Below are 16,202 nucleotides of genomic sequence, written 5' to 3' on the forward strand. Positions count from 1 at the left end.
ACTTCACTGAATTAAGCAAATCTCCTGAAATGATATATAATATGCTGCTTGCTTGATTGGCTGTTATTAATAATGCATTGCTCAATCTAAACCATTCATAAAACAACTCCCTGATAGCCCCAAGCAAAGTGCTTTGGGACTCAGGAGGGGGGAAAAAAGGCGAGAAGGAGCAGCATAAATCCTTCCTGTTTATGAAAATGGATTTCTTCCCCCAGCAATCATGCAAAACTAATTAGAGCCAAAGGGCCAGTTCCTCTGCATTTGATTACACCCTGTGCGATCACTCAGGTTGGCTGGCCAGGGTGGGTGGAAGTCCAAGGCAGAGGATTCACCCCAATGAGCCTGAGAAAGGTTACCTGGATTATATTTCTAATAAAACCATCAGCCTGCTAACATCCAAACAGGTTTGTATCCCATAGACCATCAAGAGCAAGGACAGGGTGGTCAGGACTCTTAAATATTTGGAGAAGTGGCAAGGCAAAGCTGAGGGAAGCCTTGTCTAGATGGAAGAAAAAGCCACATAGTCTCTGGGCAGCCAGGTCGTGCAGCCAGGATGTTCCCAGGGTGGTGGCTTGATGCACTCACCTGAACTTGGAGGACCTGGCTTGAGGCTAGAAGCTAGAAAAGCCAGGAGAGCCCAAACTGGGGGCTTGGCCTTCTCCTCCTTAAATAGGCAATGCCCCTGACCAGCATGGCAAGGAGGGCTCCTCCCTCAGGCACCAGTTGGAGATAAATGGTGTAAATCAGCAAACCCTCATTAACCGCAGTGGTGATCCAGTGATTCCTCCAGCTGGGAGGCTGCCCTCATTTATACCAGTGGGAGACGTGTCCCTGGAGCTGCAATGGTCAACACCAGCTGTGGACCTGGCCCCCAGCCCAGCTTCTACTTGTCACATGTTTAGGACCATGCTGAAACTTAGGGTGCCTGGGGCTGAGGCAGGTGTGGTGTGAGAAGAAGAGTTTGACAGCCCCAGAGCCTGCTCTTCCATCCATCCATCCACCCACCCACCCACCCATCTATCTATCCATCCATGCATCCACGCCTCCATCCTCCACTGTCCTCTCTTGGAACTCTCATCTGAGGGTATTGAAAAGCCACCACAGAGTACTGTTATTCCCTGCGCTCAACCCATAGGAAACTGAGGCACAAGTGGTGACATGAACCCCACACATCGTGGCCACTGGGGAGTTGTGAATGGGGAGGTGGATGGATGATGTAACCCACGCCATGCAGCTTCATGCTACGATGACCTCCAGAGTGTTAGGGTCTGGCCCTCAGGAGCAGGAGGAGGGATGTGTTACCCATCTTGTCACACGTGCCTCATCCCCTGACCCATTTCTAGCATGACACGCTGCCTCCAATGCTCCTGAAATGCTGCCACTGTATCTAGGACACTTGGGTTTCTTCCTCTTACATGATGAATGAAGGCATCTTGGGAAGAGCTCAGCGTAGTGCGGTGGATAGCAGCCAAGCCAGAAAGCAAGCATCTTATCCGTGTTGGCCACATCCTTGTGGCATTTTAACCTACTTTCATGCTCCTCAAAGCAACTTTGCAGTCTTGCAGCCTTGTGTCTCCCACCTGAGCTCTGCAGCCCAAGTCCCAGACATGGGTCAATACCATCAAGGGCTGGCCCATGGTCCCACAGCCCCGGGGCAGCGTGGAGAGCTTGGGGCTTGCAATAACCCGACACATAGCAGAGAGGGGTGAGGAGCAGTGTGGGTACGTATCTGGCCTGTTTGGAGATGCTGAGCCCCCAGGTGCTGCCCCGCTGACCACGGGACTCCCTGCTGTGGGGCTTGGGAAAGGCTGACAGCCCGTGGGCGTTCAGAGAATGAGCAGAACGGGGGAAAAAAAATGCCTATAAACCACAACTCCAAATGTTTGATGCCGTAATTCCCTGAGCTGCAAATTGCTAGTGCTTGGGAGAGTGTCACGGTAAGGGTGAGGGCATGCTTGGGCGACCAGCCAGCAGTGGGGATGGGAAGGCAGTGAGTCATGGCTCAGCCCTGAAGATGCTGAGAGCACCATGGCAGTTCAAACTCTGCTCCAGCGGGAAGGGACACATGGAAGTGCTGCCCTGCAGACAGTGATGCCTCCCTCCTGCTTGACCCCTCTGCAGACCCTGGTAGCCCCCCAGAGCAAGGTGGCCTTGTCCATCTGCTTGGGACAGTCCCCTGGACCATGTCCAGGGCTTTTCTGAGGGATGTCAGTTGGGCTGGGCCAAAACCGTGCCAGGGACCATGGTGACAGCCGCAGTGTGGGTGATCATGGTGCAACACTCAGACAGTGCTAGTTCGCTTGCATGGAAACAAGGCGGTTTTGGTGGCCGCACATCACGCAAGCACCTCGCCCACCCCGTGGGTGTCAGCCACCCACCAGCCCTCAGATCGCTGGGCTGAAGGGAAATTGAGGCACATATGAGGCCGACCACTTTGGCCAAGGCAGTCCCCGGGCACCAAGCATCAGGCTGGGGGGCTTTGGACACGGCTCCTGGGAGAGCGGAGGTGCCTGGAGCCGGCATCGAGGATCAGACCTGGCGTTTTGCTGTCAAGCAGCTTCCCCTCTCTGCCCCTCCAGCCGTCACCCCCGCCCTTCGCTCCCCACCTCCCGCTCCACGTCCTTGGGAGAACACGCCCATCCCCCTGGCCTCGGGGCGGAGATGTGGAGCCGGGCTCCCCCCGAGGGTGAGGTGACCAGACTTTTAGTCTGCCTACGAGCAAGCAGGGAGGCGGCGAGACCCCCCCCAAGACCCCCGGGGCTCCCCACCCCTGGAACCCCCCGGGGCGTGCCCAGCTCCCGCAGGGGGCGGGGGTAGCCGCAGGGCCGGGCCGCAGCTCTAGGCGGGGCCGCTGGCTGTCGCGACAAAGCCCGGTCAGGGACACCGGGAGGACCGGGCTGACCCATCCGAGCCCATGCGGAGCCCGCCCCGGCCTGCCCCGCAGAGCCCCCGAGCGCAGCCGCCGCTGGGGCGGAGATGGAGGGATGCGGGGCGGGGGGATGGAGGGAGACAGGAATCGATCCCGCTCACAAAGTCAATGATTTCTCGGGTTTCTCATGGCGGGGGCGAGAGGAGAGGGACAGGGCCGGGGCGGGGGAGAACAAATCCCCACGTCGAGGCGAAACTGCGGAGGGGAGACGGGGCTCCCCGTTACCGCGCCTTTCCACGGGGTTTCAGGAGGAAGATGAGGGAGAGCGGCCCCGTCCCGGAAACCCCTAGCAGCCCCCCGTGCCTCCCCCCCGCCTGCATCTCCTTCCTTCTCCGCTCAAATGCTTAAAAGCTCTTTGCATTCAATTAGCGCCCTGCAGAAGGGAACCACCCGCGACGGGACGGGCTGGGGCGGCGGCACACGCCGCACATCGCCCCGCAGAAATACCGCATCGCCCGGGCAGGGGGGTCGGCAGCACCGGGGGGAACGACCGGGAGGGCTGGGCTGGGTCCCGAGCACCGGTTCCCCGTCCACAAGCGCTTCCCAAAGGGCTGCGGCCCCGCGATGTCCCGGGAGGACGAGGGTAGCCGTGTCCCGTATCCGCCCCGACGGCATCCCGGTCCCTCCGGGGGGAGACCGGGGGAGGCGACCCGAGGGAAAGCGGGGAGCAGGGGGGGCTGGATTATGGCTGCTGCCAAGTGCGTGTGAGTTGTACTCATAGCTCTGCGGGGAGGGCATTTATTATGGGTATTTTGGAGGGGGGGTGTGTGCCGCGCCCGCCCCGGGAAGCAGCCGGCTTCGTCCCCGCCGGAGGCTGGAGAGCGACGGCGGTGGGTGGGTGCTGGGATGGGAAAGGGGTGGCGAGGAGGGAGGGGGCAGCCGTGCGGAGGGGGAGGCTGGCAGAAATGCTAATTCCTCCCTTCGCTCTCGCCTCGGCAGCCCAGTGCCCGTACGGCCCCGCTCCGGCTCGCAGCTCAGCCCGGAGAGGTGCGGGGGTACGGGTGGGGTCCCCCCCCTCCTCGCCGCGCCTCTCACCGTCGTGTCCGGGCTGGCGGAGGCTCCTCCGTGCCACAGGGACGGGGGTCGGGAGGAGGATGCGGAGGACCGGTAACGGCGAGGAGAAGGACTGCGTGTTGCTTAACGCCACTTAGGAGCGGGTAAGGTGCGGGGTCACCCCCGGTGCGGCGAGGCGGAGGGGGGGGACGGGACGACAGGGGCGAAGGGGGGCTCAGGAGAGAGAGGAAAATAGGGAAGGAGAGAACTAGGGAGACACAGAAGGGAGGGAGGAAAGTGGGGAGAGGAAGAGAGAACAGGCTGGAAGAAGAAAGAAAGAAAAAAGAAAAGCAAAAGAAATCATAGAAAAAGGAGAAATTAAAGCAGAGAAGAAAGAAAACGAGAAAATTTTTTTGGGGAGGGGGGCAGAAGGAAAAACACAATCAAGACAAGAAAAAGAGAGTGAGAAGGGTGGGAAGAGCCGGAGGAGAAAGGGAGGAAAACGGGGGCGAGGAGGGGAAGGGGGAAGAGGGGATGAGAAGGGGCGAGGGGACGGCTGCCGGGGGGAGCCGGGCACAGACAATGGGGCGCGGCCCCGCCGCCGCCTCTCGCCGGGCGGGGACCGGAGCCAGGAGCGGGGCGGGGAGAGGGGGCGGGAGCCCTGAGAGCCCCCTGTGTCCCTTGGCAGGGGGAGATGGCCCCGCTGCCGTACCTGTGGCTGGTGGCCCTGCTTGGCCTGGCCCGGGCGTGCCCCGAGCCCTGCGCCTGCGTGGACAAGTATGCCCACCAGTTTGCTGACTGCGCCTACAAGGATCTTCAAGTGGTGCCCACGGGGTTGCCCTCCAATGTGACCACCCTCAGCCTCTCGGCCAACAAGATCACCTCGCTGCAGCGGCGTTCCTTCTTGGAGGTGACCCAGGTCACCTCCCTCTGGTTGGCACACAACGAGATCCGCTCCATCGAGGCCGGTACCTTCGCCATCCTGGTGCAGCTGAAAAACCTTGACATCAGCCACAACCAGATTGTGGACTTCCCCTGGCAGGACCTCTACAACCTCAGCGCTCTCCAGCTGCTCAAGATGAACAATAACCACATGGCTCTGGTGCCTCAGGGGGCTTTCCACACCCTAAAGGACCTCCGGTCCCTACGCATCAACAACAACAAGTTCACCACCCTTGCAGAGGGTATCTTTGACTCGCTTAGTTCCCTCTCCCACCTGCAGATCTACAACAACCCTTTCGAGTGCTCCTGCAAGCTCCAGTGGTTGAAGAAGTGGATGGACAGCACGCTTATCTCCATCCCTGAGAAAGACTCCATCACTTGTGCCCTCCCGGAGCAGCTCCGAGGAGTGCCTGTGGGGAAGATCCCAGATGTGCAGTGCACCTCGCCTACCGTGCAGCTCACCTATTACCCCAACCTGGACACCACGGAGCTCTTCGACGGCTTCACCCTGACGCTGCACTGTGCCGTGACGGGCACCCCACCACCCGAAGTGAGCTGGAAGATCCGCACCTCCAGCCAAACCCTTGAGCTCAACAGGAACCCGAAGGAGAGTGCTGGGAAGGACCTCCCCAAACAGGACCCTGAGCGCTTCTTGGTCTTCAAGAATGGCACATTGGTGATTCCCCACCTGAGCAAGCGGGAAGAAGGCACCTACACCTGCCTGGCCACCAATGAAATGGGGAGCAACCAGACTTCAGTCAATGTGGCTGTGGCGGGCACCCAGAAATACCCGCTGCAGCCTGGGAGGGACCCGCTGGGGGGTAAAGCACAACCAGGTGACAAGAAGCCTGGGGCCAAGGGAGCAAAGAACAGTGTGCTCATGCCAGATGAGAGGAACAAACCCCTCGGTCCCACCCGGCAGAGCCAACCATCCTTGGCAGCTGGCACAAAGCCCACGGGAGATGGGCAAGTCCCTTTCCAGCTTCCACCCTTTGAGAAGAAGTGTGGCTCCACGCAAACCAGCAAGTACATTTCCAACCACGCCTTCAACCAGAGCGGCGACTTCAAGCAGCACACGTTCGACCTGGGGGTGATCGCCTTAGATGTGTCGGAGCGCGATGCCCGGGTGCAGCTCACACCCACCTACATGCAGCCCGAGAAGGTCCACCTCAGGATGCTCTACCTGTGCCAGGAGAGCAGCCAGGGCCATGCCTTGGTCCAGTGGTCCAAGATTGAGGAAGGGGTGAACTCGTACTGGTTCCAGGGCTTGAACCCCGGCACCAACTACTCCGTGTGTCTCACCTACCTGGGGGAGGACTGCCAGGTCCAAGTGGTCTTCACCACCAAAAAAGAGATCCCCTCACTCATCATCATCGTGGTCGTGAGCATCTTCTTGCTGGTGCTGGCCACCTTACCCCTGATGGGGGCCACGTGGTGCCACCTTCTCTCCAAGTACCAAGGGAAGACCTACAAGCTCATCATGAAGGCCCAGAACCCAGACCAGATGGAGAAGCACATGGCCGCCGACTTCGACCCCCGCGCCTCCTACCTGGAGTCCGAGAAGAACTACAACCCCAGCGAGGTGGGGGAAGCAGATGTGGAGGAAGAAGACGAGGAGGAAGAGGAGGACGATGAAGGAGGCAGGCGGAGGAGGAGGAGAGAAGCTGAAGGGGCTCTGGAGCTGGAGCAAGAGGAGAGTGTGGCAGCCAGCTCCATGGCGGAGTTGCAATCCAAAGCCAACGGCGAGGAGTTCGAGGTCCACTCTGAGTACAGCGACAAGCTGCCGCTGGGCGCCGAGGCGGTCACCATTTCCCAAGAGATCAACGGCAACTACCGGCAGCGCCCCCGCTGAGCCTCCTCGCCCCCCCTCCACTCCCCCCCCCGGTCCCCACCTCCCCCCCAGCCCCCCGCCTCCTCCCGGGGCACCGCCGCTGCTTTTCCTCCGAGGAAAGACCGAAGCATCCTCAGCGACGACCGCCTGACCGTCCTCCTCCTCCTCTTCCTCCTCCCTCAGCCGGCAGATCACCGGGGAAGGGACTTCGCCCCGGGGATGCTCGATGCGGGTGGGACGTTTCTCTCACAATTTCGTTTCCGTTTTGGGTACCGGCGGTCCTCGCTCTCTCCTCGGCGGCAACACCGCAACGATTCCCGGTCCCCCGCCCGCCTCTGCCCTCCGCTCGCCCCATATTTTCTTTCCTCTTAAAGAAAAGAAACGAAAAAAAGAGAAAAAACTGGTAAAAGAAAAAAGCCCGATATCCCAAAACATTTTTTTTCTGGAAACGGTTCAGTCCCCAGCGGGTCCCTGCCGCTCCTCGGTCCGGTCCCGCCGCTCCCTCGGTCCCCGGTGAGTCCCCTCCGCTCCGCGGTCCGGTCCTGCCGCTCCCCGGTCCGGCCCCGCCGCTCCCCGGTCCGGCCCCGCCGAGCCCCGGTGCGAACCCCGCCGCAGCCCGGTGCGGTCCCCACCGCTCCTCGGCGTTATCCTCCCCGCTCCCCGCTCCGCGCCGCTTCCCGGTGGGTCCCCGCCGCGCCTCGGTCCAGTTCCCGCCGCTCCCCGGTGGGTGCCCATCGCGCTCCGGTGCATCTCTGTTTTCCCCGGTGAGTACCGGTGGGTGCCCATCGCGCTCTGGTGCATCTCTATTTTCGCCGGTGAGTGCCGGGGCTCCCCGGTCCCTGCCGCACCCCGGCGGTGCTCTCCGTTCCCTGGTGAGTGCCAGGGCTCCCCAGTGGGTGCCACGGCTCCCCGGTGCGATCCCCTCCCCGCTGCCCGGTGGGTGCCGGGGCTCCGCGGTGCGCTCCCCGCAGCTCCCCGGTGCGCTCTCCGGTGCGCTCCCCGCCGGTCCCACGGCGCCGTTCAGCACCCGGCGGGGCTGGACAGCTCCGCGCCCCCCGCCCGCCCCCCGGGATGGCGGTGGCGGCCCGATCCCCCCCCCCGCCTCGGGTCCCATCCCGACCCCCCCGGCCCGGCGGGGCCCCTCGATGTGTGTTGGGTAGAGTAGCCTTGTAGCCAAGTGTCTGTGCCGTAGACGCGCCCGTGCTGCTGGCGGGCGGGCGGGCGGGCGGGGGGGGACCCGGCCCCGGGAGGCGAGGGGTCGCCGCCGCCGCCGCCCCCCCCGCACTCCGGTCTCCGGGAGCCCCGGGGCCGGCGAAAGCCGCGGGCGCCTTCCTGCGAGCTTCTGTCTGTGAAAGAGTCAATAAAAGGGATTGAAAGTGGAGCCGGGTCCGTGCTTGATGGGGGCGAGGGGGAGGTTGCGCCCGGTGCCCCCCCCCGCTGCCCCCGGGCTCTGCCCGGTACAGCCCGGTACAGCCCGGCACGGCCGAGGGGACCACGAGGAGGTGGGAGACGGCGCGGAGACACATCGCTGCAGCTAAAGGCGAATCTCACACACACACGCTATAAATATATACTTCTTTTTCTTCTACTCATACACCATGCACGCATACAGTATATATGTTATATTTCTGCATTTATGTATATGCATATTATACATAATTCACACACATACTATATATATAGGTACACACACACTATATATACACATCTATGCTGTATACACTCATTTTATATATATACATACACACTATGTATATGCACAAATAATTGTTATATGCACACACTATGCACACACATTTTGTATGTACTCAGTCTATACACACAATATAAATATACATAAATACAGCATATGTATGAAAATATAATAAACCAAATATTATATACTCTGTAGACACACTCTCTATAAACTCACTGTATAGAAAAATAACAATATTTTCCCCCAGGACATACACACACACTCTCTACACACATACCAATACTCATACACTATATACATACATATGCACTAAGAATACATACAATATATACACACAATTTATATAAGCTCTGTGTGTCTATGCACATGCAAATTTTATGCTCAATATATGCACAAATACCTACACTACACATGGTCTTTCTCCGTGCACGTATACACCCAATGCTTATCTCCTATACACACCCTGTACGTATGTACATACATGACTATATTCCCAGCACCGTGCCACCCTGCAGAGCCATGCCGGGGGCAGGACGGGGCTGCCTGGGCAGGGGTTAGTGTCACCCCGGTCCCCAAATGCTCCTAGCCCCGAGACTGGGGGTGCTAAGAAGGTGCCCAGTAGATTTACACTCCCTCCCCAGCCTGGCCAGGAGCGCTCCCCTCTCGTCCCGCTGATGATTTAAGCCCCCAATTACACGGCGAAGATTTAAGGCTGTCTTTGATTGCTTTTCTTATCTGGAGCTATGAAGCCGCATGCCCTCCTAGCGTCCCTGCTCGAGACGCAGCGTCCCACTGTTGTGTGGGGACAGTCACCCATTCACTGGCATCCACGGGAGGCCCCACTGATGCCCCTTGCCCTCCCCAAATGCAGCCTCCGCATCCCAGCAGATCCCCCCCCCCAAGCAAACATTTGTTTCTCCATCCTCCAGAGGACAGCTTTCTATTTTAAGTCCAGCCTCTGCATCTTTCTCCTGCGGCAGAGAGCATGGGGGAGACAGACAAAGCAGGGCGGCATGCAAAGACGTGGCGGTCAGGGTTGCCCACCCAAATCCCCTAAATCCTGGGAATTTGAGGCTCTGCCACAGCAGCCCAGGTGTTTGCTCCAGCTTTTGAAACCCCGGGCCAAACAGAGACTCCCTCTTGTAGACAAATCCCCTTCTGTGGATACACTTATAATTGAGTTTCATGCTTAGAAACATGTAAGGAATAGAAAAAGAACAATCATTTCTGTCTCCATTTAATTAGAGAGTAATAGATTTCCCCACCTAACATATCTACAGGGAATCTCGCTGTGATGAGCTACCTACCAACACTGGATTTCTCTGAGATTTGCTCCTTTTCAGGAGGGTACTAATTAGCACCCAGTGCCAAAGGCACAAGAAGGGGTCAGGGATGGAGCTCTGCATCCTCCCACCCCCTCCACGTCTGGGGGAGGGGCAGCCTGGAAAGGGTTTCTCCTGGAAAGGGTTAAAGCATCCCGGCAGGGTGGCTCAGCCCCTCCTAAGGCATCAACCCTTCTGCAGAGCCTGTCACCAGCCCAGGGGTTGAGTGGGAAGTGCCCACGCATGATGATGACAAGCTCGCGCCCACGCAGCCCAGGCTGTCACACACTTCTGGTGTCACCTAAACTGTGGGAAGGCGTCTGGCACCCTTTGCCCAGGACAGACCCAGAATAAAGACGCTTTTATCCCCCCTATCCCCAAATTATCTCTTATCCCAGATAAAAAAAATCAAGGGAAAAGAGCATCACCATGTCCTCCATGGTATGGTCACTGGCAGCACTACAGCCCTCACCCGCTGAAGGGGTTGTGCCTCAGGACCAGATGGAGTCTGGTCCCTGTAGAAGTGGTCAGAGCGGTGTCTTTCATCTCTTCTGTGGGTGCAAGTGGGCAGAATTGGGCTTAGCCCTCTGCAGTCACCCCTGCTCTGCATCCTCCACTGGTTCAGAGCCCCCAGACCCTTCCAGATGGGCTCTGAAGCTGTTCAAGATGTGCTTCACAGCATGGGGGGCTGATGGGCCATCCGCCTCCAGCCGGACATCAGCCTGCCCTGCTCTGAGGAGATGGGCACCAGCAATATCAACCCATGGCAGGGGGGGTAGGGGTGGTCAGGAAACAACCCCCATGCTGGCCCTGCCAGTAACAGCATCACACCCAAGAGGGGCAGTGACAGCCCCCACAAATGCCTTGTAAAGCAGGTCCTGGCCCCCGTGGAGAAAATCCCTTGCTCACCTGGCATGCCTGCACATCCCACAGCAGCTACGCTGCGAGCCTGCCCAATAAACTGTTTTAGATTCAAAACAATCCCCTTCTCCCTTGCATGACACTATTTTTAACCCCAATTCTGTTCAATAGCCTGGCCTCAGTGACTGTGGTGTCAGCCCAAGTGTGAAGATAGCAAGCTGTGGCTGGGATACATGGAGTTGAAGCTCTCCCGGGGAGCTCCAGCTCACCCCGGCTCCACCTTCATGATGGTCAGGGCCTTTTCCAAAGAGGGTCTGGCTTGCGCTGGGGTTGAGGTCCTTGTACCTCTGCGGACCCCTCACTGCTTCCATGCTCCAGGCGATTCACACCACTTTGCTTCAACGCCAGCCCTGCATAAGGCGGGTTTCCTACCAGAGATGCCCCAGTCTGGCCAGGGGATGAGTATGGGAGGGCAGGGAGCAAGGACCGCTCAGCATCCTGGTCCTAGATGCCCACCTCTGCCCAAGTGGTCCTGCCAGGTGGGAGGACAGTGGCTGCAGAATGAATGACCCATGATGTACTTTTAAAAGCTTTTATCAGCAGTTTATTGCAGGGCAGAGAGATGGTTCCGGGTGACCTGCCTGTACCTCAGTGGCTCACCCTCCTTCCTCCTGCCACCCTGATGCAGCCTCTGGGCACCCACCCACTCACCCTCCTTCCCACCCTGCCCCGGCCCCACACAGCCCTGCAGTGGGGGCATCCTGCCGCCCCCGAGACCCCGAAGCCTTTCACCCCCTCTCAGAGGCAACTCACCGGCCAGCAGCCTCTCCATGTCCTCCAGAAGCCGCTCACCCTTCACCCTGTCCCCCCACGTCCCCTACAAGGTGGGGGACATGATGGACCCCGAGATGCGGGGCTGGGGTGCCCCGGGAGGCAGAGGTCTGGATGCTGCCCCAGCTCCGGGGGCAGAAGGGGAGCCGGGCGCGGCTGGGCTCCGGCAGCAGCCCCGGCGGGGACGGGCGGGCGGAGGAAGGGCCCCCGCAGCCGTTTTCCGACAGCGGGAGTGGGTCGGTGCCATGGAAAACAAAAGGGCCCGGGGGACGGGGAGGGGAGGAGAAGCCCGACGAGGGCCGAGCGAACCGGCGGTCCCGTTTCCCCCCCTGCCAGAGGAGCGAGGCCGACCGGGCTCCGTCCCCCTGAAGCTGCCGGTGAAGGGGCAGGAGGGGTCGGGGAGGGGAGCGGGGGGCCGGAGACCGGCGGGGAGCGCCGGGGCCGGGGGGGAGCGGGCTGGCCGGGCCGGGGAGGGAGGGCTGGATGGTTATTCACGGCTCTGGTATGCGGCGTGCCGGCCCTGCTTACACCGCCCGGGGCTGCCTCGGCCCGCCCCGGCCGCGGGGCAGCGAGAGAGGCGGCGGGGAGAGGTAACTGCGCCTCCGGGGGGCAGCGCCGCCGGCCCCCCCCGGGGGGATGCTGGCGGTGGAGGGGGTGTTTGGGATGGGAGGGAGTCGAGGTGGAGGGGTGCTCCGGGAGCTCAAGCGGCGCGGGACCCCCCTGTCCCGGCGGGACCCCCCCTCCCCCCGGCGGTGCTGCCCTGGGGGTGTATCCTGCACCCAGCCCTGGGCCCCCTGCATCCCGCAGCGCGTTGGTCGGGGTGATGGGGATCTGCCCCTGCAAGCCGGGACCAACGCCTCACTGGGCAGATTGGGCTGGGACAGATATGGGGCACCCCAACATTACACCAGCCAGGGACTTTAAACGAACCAGCCAGGAGAACCCCCCGCTCCCCCCTCCCCGCGCTGGGTTCTCACCCCTGTATCACCCCCAGGGCCCTGGGGGCTCCTTCCCCATCCGTTGAACCCCAGCCCCGGTGCGGTCTATCCCTGCAGGACAGGACGCTTTTTGTCCCTCTTTTACCCCCCCCACCCCCCCCAGTTGTTGTGCAGGTCTTATTCAGCTGCTACGTTGCCAATAAAATGTCTCCCCCCCGCTCAAAATGACAGGGTTGGGGACTGGAAGGAGCAGCAAAACTTGCCTACAAGGCAGAGACAAAGGGGTCTTGCTGCCAGCTTCTCGCAGAGCGGCAGTTAACCTCTTCCCTGGTGGGATGCAGCTTCCAGACGCTGTGAACCGAGCGTGCACAGTCCCCTTTGCAAGGCAAGAAGAAGGGGAGTAAGGAGTTAGCTCAGAAATATTTCACTCTAAAGACTTCCAGCAGCCAGGGACCCCACGCTCTCTTGCTGAGAAAAAGCACTTGAGAAGCTGGTTTTTTCCATGACATGGAAAAATATGGAGATGGAGGGTTGGTCTGAGGTCTGAAAGCGTGCTGAAAATCCCAACAACTTGATGGTTTAGGGGAAGGCTGGTTGTGAAAGAGCTGTGGTTTCTCTGTTTCCCCTAACTCTGAATTCCCAGCTCCCACTTTTCATACCAAAACCTGGGAAAACAGCATCCCGGGGTGCTGGTATTTCATCAAAGGTCAAAAAGGTCTAGTTGGGGAAGGAAAGGGTTTAGGGGGAAGTTCCCCACTCACGTAGGTAGTTGAAGGCTCCACTTTTGGCGAGGAAATACCTTCTTCAGATTAGGGAATATTTCAAACAGCTTTTTCCAGCTGAAGTGCTGGGGATAATCACATGGATGCTTCACTCTGCTGCTGCTTCCTCTTAGTACTTAGCAAGAAAAAGCAGATCCCCATCTTGGCTACACTCGTCCCGTTCATTCCCCCTCCGTCTCTGTTCCCAGGAGGAAGGATGAGGCCCCTGCTCTGCTGCCTGGGGCTGGCCATGCTCCTGGGGCCCTGCTTGGCCTGTCCCAGCGCCTGCTCCTGCTCCACCAAGAAGAATGGGCGGCTGTTGGCTGAGTGTGCCTACAAGGATCTCCAGGAGGTACCCGAGGGGTTGTCCTCCAACGTGACCATCCTCACCTTATCGGCCAACAGAATCAGCTGGTTGGGGCAGGGCTCCTTTGCTGAGGTTCCCGAAGTGCAGTCACTGTGGTTGGGCTACAACCAGATCGGGGTGGTGGAACCAGGCGCTTTCGCCTTGTTGGCACACCTGAAGAACCTGGACCTGAGCCACAACAAGATTGTGGATTTCCCCTGGCAGGACCTCCGTAACCTCAGTGATCTGCAGATCCTGAAGATGAACAACAACCGCCTAGCTGGGCTGCCCCGAGATGCTTTCCACTCCTTGAAGGACCTGCGCTCCCTCTGGCTCAATGACAACGAGTTGACCACCCTGGCCGAGGGCACCTTTGACAACTTGCCCTCCCTGTCCCAGCTGCAGATCTTCAACAACCCCTTTAACTGCTCCTGCAAGGTCTTCTGGCTGAAGAAATGGACTGAGAACACCTCCGTCTCCATCACCAAGGGAGGGTCTACCCTGTGTGTGGCTCCCGGCAGGCTGAAGGGCAGGGCAGTGACAGACATCCCCGACCATCACTGCGTTGCTCCCTCCGTGCAGCTCACCTACCTCTCCAACCTGGACAACACTGTCATGTACGATGGCCTCACCCTGACCCTGCACTGCAGTGTGGCAGGCAGCCCCCCACCAGAGATCAGGTGGAAGATCCAGACCTCCAGCCGCCATGTTGAGATCAATGGGCCCAACGTGGCACGGGATGGAAACGTCAAGCAGAGCCAGGAGCGCTTCTTGGTCTTCAAGAATGGCACCATGGCCATCCCCAACTTCAGCAAGGAGGATGAAGGCATCTACACCTGCCTCGCTGTCAACGATGTGGGCATGCGGGATGTCTCGGTCAACGTGGCCTTGGCTGGGTCGGAGAATCCAGCTGAAGACCTGCTCCAAGATGACCCCCAAGCCAGCCACCTCGGGGGTCGGAGCTGCTACAAGGGAGATGAAATGGATCCCTCCGGTGCTGGAGAAAAGCTGGTGATCGTTTATCACATGCCAAGAGAGTCGAAGAGCAGGGCTGGAGGAGCAGTGCCCCAGGTCCACCTGGGGACCCTCCTGCTGGCTTTGGGCATCACGCTCTGCTGTTAAATGGGGGAGAAGGAAACGGTGCCTTGGGGATTCCCCCTCTTTCTGTAGCATTTATCTTTACGTAGTGCCATGCCTTCGCTGAGCTTCTGGGAACTGCGGGCATTCAGGAGTCAAAGGGGGCCAAGACTCAGGCCCAGGGCTGGTAGTTCAACCCCTCCTTAGATGGGGATCAGGGCTCGGCTCCGTTAGTTGAGAGCTTCACACAAGCTCGGGTGTTGCAGAGCAGATCCACACCCTGTTGCCGCTTTCCAGGCGTCCAAATCTGCCACCTCCTGACTTATCTCCCTCCTGAAAACAAAGCGCGGCTGCAGGATTAAAGTCCACCCTCAACAGGGTGACCATCACCCATCCCCAGAGGCCACCATGAGCCCTCCACCACCCACAGCAGCTAGCTGTGACCAGGGAGGGGATCTCTTGCAAAGAGGATCCCATCTACCCAGAGGCACCAAAGATGACATCCCTGCCATGACCAGCATCTGGGCCCTTGGCCAGCCAGGCGCATCCTTCCTGCCACCAACCTCACGTGAAGCACCAGGAGCAGAAGGACCAGTCTGAAAATGGGGGAATAGCCTGGGCACAGGGTCCTGGTGTCCCAGGACACATAGCTCTGGGGGACAGGGATATGATGGTGCTTTGCAAGCAGGATGGGTACAGTAGGACACAGTGGATGGTGCCATAGGCTTGGATCAGGCTATTTTGTGGAGCAGGAGAAGCTTTTCCACAGGCTTCATCCCTGCAGGAGCACAAAGGGCTCCTGCTGGCTGGGTGCTGGGAGCACCCGGGGTGCCTGCACCCGCCCTGCATGTTGCAGGATCAGGCCCTGCCACCCTCAGTACCTCTCCCAGACATGATGCAGCTGATTTCCACCCCCCCACACCCCTTTCCCTTTACTGCTGAAGCCTACAGTCCAAAACGCTCAGCTGGGCTGGACCCACCGAGCTGCACCGCTCTGGCTTCGACCCTGGCAGGGAGGGATTGAGCCCAATGAGACCAAAATAAGTCCCCAGTGCTCTTATCTGACAGGAAACTGAGCGGGGGCTGTATGATGGAGCGGGAGGAAGAAAGACTGGGAAAATCCAGACAACAGAGAAAGAGGCTGAGCTGACCTATAAGCCATAAACACAATTTTCTTTAAGTGCTTTAGCATTCCCACGTGGGACATATATACCATACCCAGCTGCCCCAGGGTGCTGGGGGACCCCTTGTCTTATGGCAGGGGGGCTGAGCATCTCCATCTCCCCTACCCCGAGGCACAGGCAGCCTGGCTCTCGTGCCTTCTGCCAGTGCTCACCTGCAGGAGATGGATGGACCCACCCCTGCAGCCACCCTTGCCTTATAACCAAAGCTGTACAGACAACAAAGTCCCAAGCGCAATAAATACCTTTTTTTTTTTTTTGGAAACAAGCTGGTGCATGCTGCCTCTGTACACCCCCAAATCCTCCCAACCCAGCATCATCTGGGGTACCACAACTCATCACCAACCCCCTGTCCCCCCAGCTCCCCAAGCCCTCCCCGTGCTGTAGCATCTCTCCCTGATAACCCTGGAGGGAAGATGCATTTATAGGGTACCCAAAACTCCCCTCATCGCTGCCTGCAGCAGGCAGTGGAAGGCAGCGATGCCAGAATCAGC

The 16,202-nt window shown here is 59.4% G+C and overlaps 2 protein-coding genes across 3 annotated transcripts; both read left to right on the plus strand.

The window, feature by feature from the left end:
• The first annotated feature begins 4,616 nt into the window (after positions 1-4,616).
• ISLR2 (immunoglobulin superfamily containing leucine rich repeat 2) lies at positions 4,617-7,249 on the plus strand. The gene has a single exon (XM_075505624.1). It carries the CDS (start codon positions 4,617-4,619, stop codon positions 6,714-6,716), a length of 2,100 nt encoding a protein of 699 aa, XP_075361739.1. The 3' UTR covers positions 6,717-7,249.
• A 4,402-nt stretch (positions 7,250-11,651) lies between these two features.
• On the plus strand, positions 11,652-15,982 carry ISLR (immunoglobulin superfamily containing leucine rich repeat). 2 transcript variants are annotated; one of them, XM_075505626.1, is made up of 2 exons: positions 11,652-11,782; positions 13,314-15,982. In XM_075505626.1, exon 2 carries the CDS (start codon positions 13,322-13,324, stop codon positions 14,570-14,572), a length of 1,251 nt encoding a protein of 416 aa, XP_075361741.1. In that variant the 5' UTR covers positions 11,652-11,782; positions 13,314-13,321; the 3' UTR covers positions 14,573-15,982. The 2 variants fall into 2 exon arrangements, with proteins under 2 accessions (XP_075361741.1, XP_075361740.1); XM_075505625.1 differs by lacking the exon at positions 11,652-11,782 and adding an exon at positions 11,914-11,995.
• Positions 15,983-16,202: the final 220 nt, after the last annotated feature.

Source organism: Mycteria americana, chromosome 6 (genome assembly GCF_035582795.1).
Source record: "Mycteria americana isolate JAX WOST 10 ecotype Jacksonville Zoo and Gardens chromosome 6, USCA_MyAme_1.0, whole genome shotgun sequence".
Classification (NCBI taxonomy): domain Eukaryota; kingdom Metazoa; phylum Chordata; class Aves; order Ciconiiformes; family Ciconiidae; genus Mycteria; species Mycteria americana.

Excerpts from the sequence above, each read along its gene's own strand:
- ISLR2 (XM_075505624.1), top strand. The coding sequence starts at position 4,617 with ATGGCCCCGCTGCCGTACCTGTGGCTGGTGGCCCTGCTTGGCCTGGCC.
- ISLR (XM_075505626.1), top strand. The coding sequence starts at position 13,322 with ATGAGGCCCCTGCTCTGCTGCCTGGGGCTGGCCATGCTCCTGGGGCCC.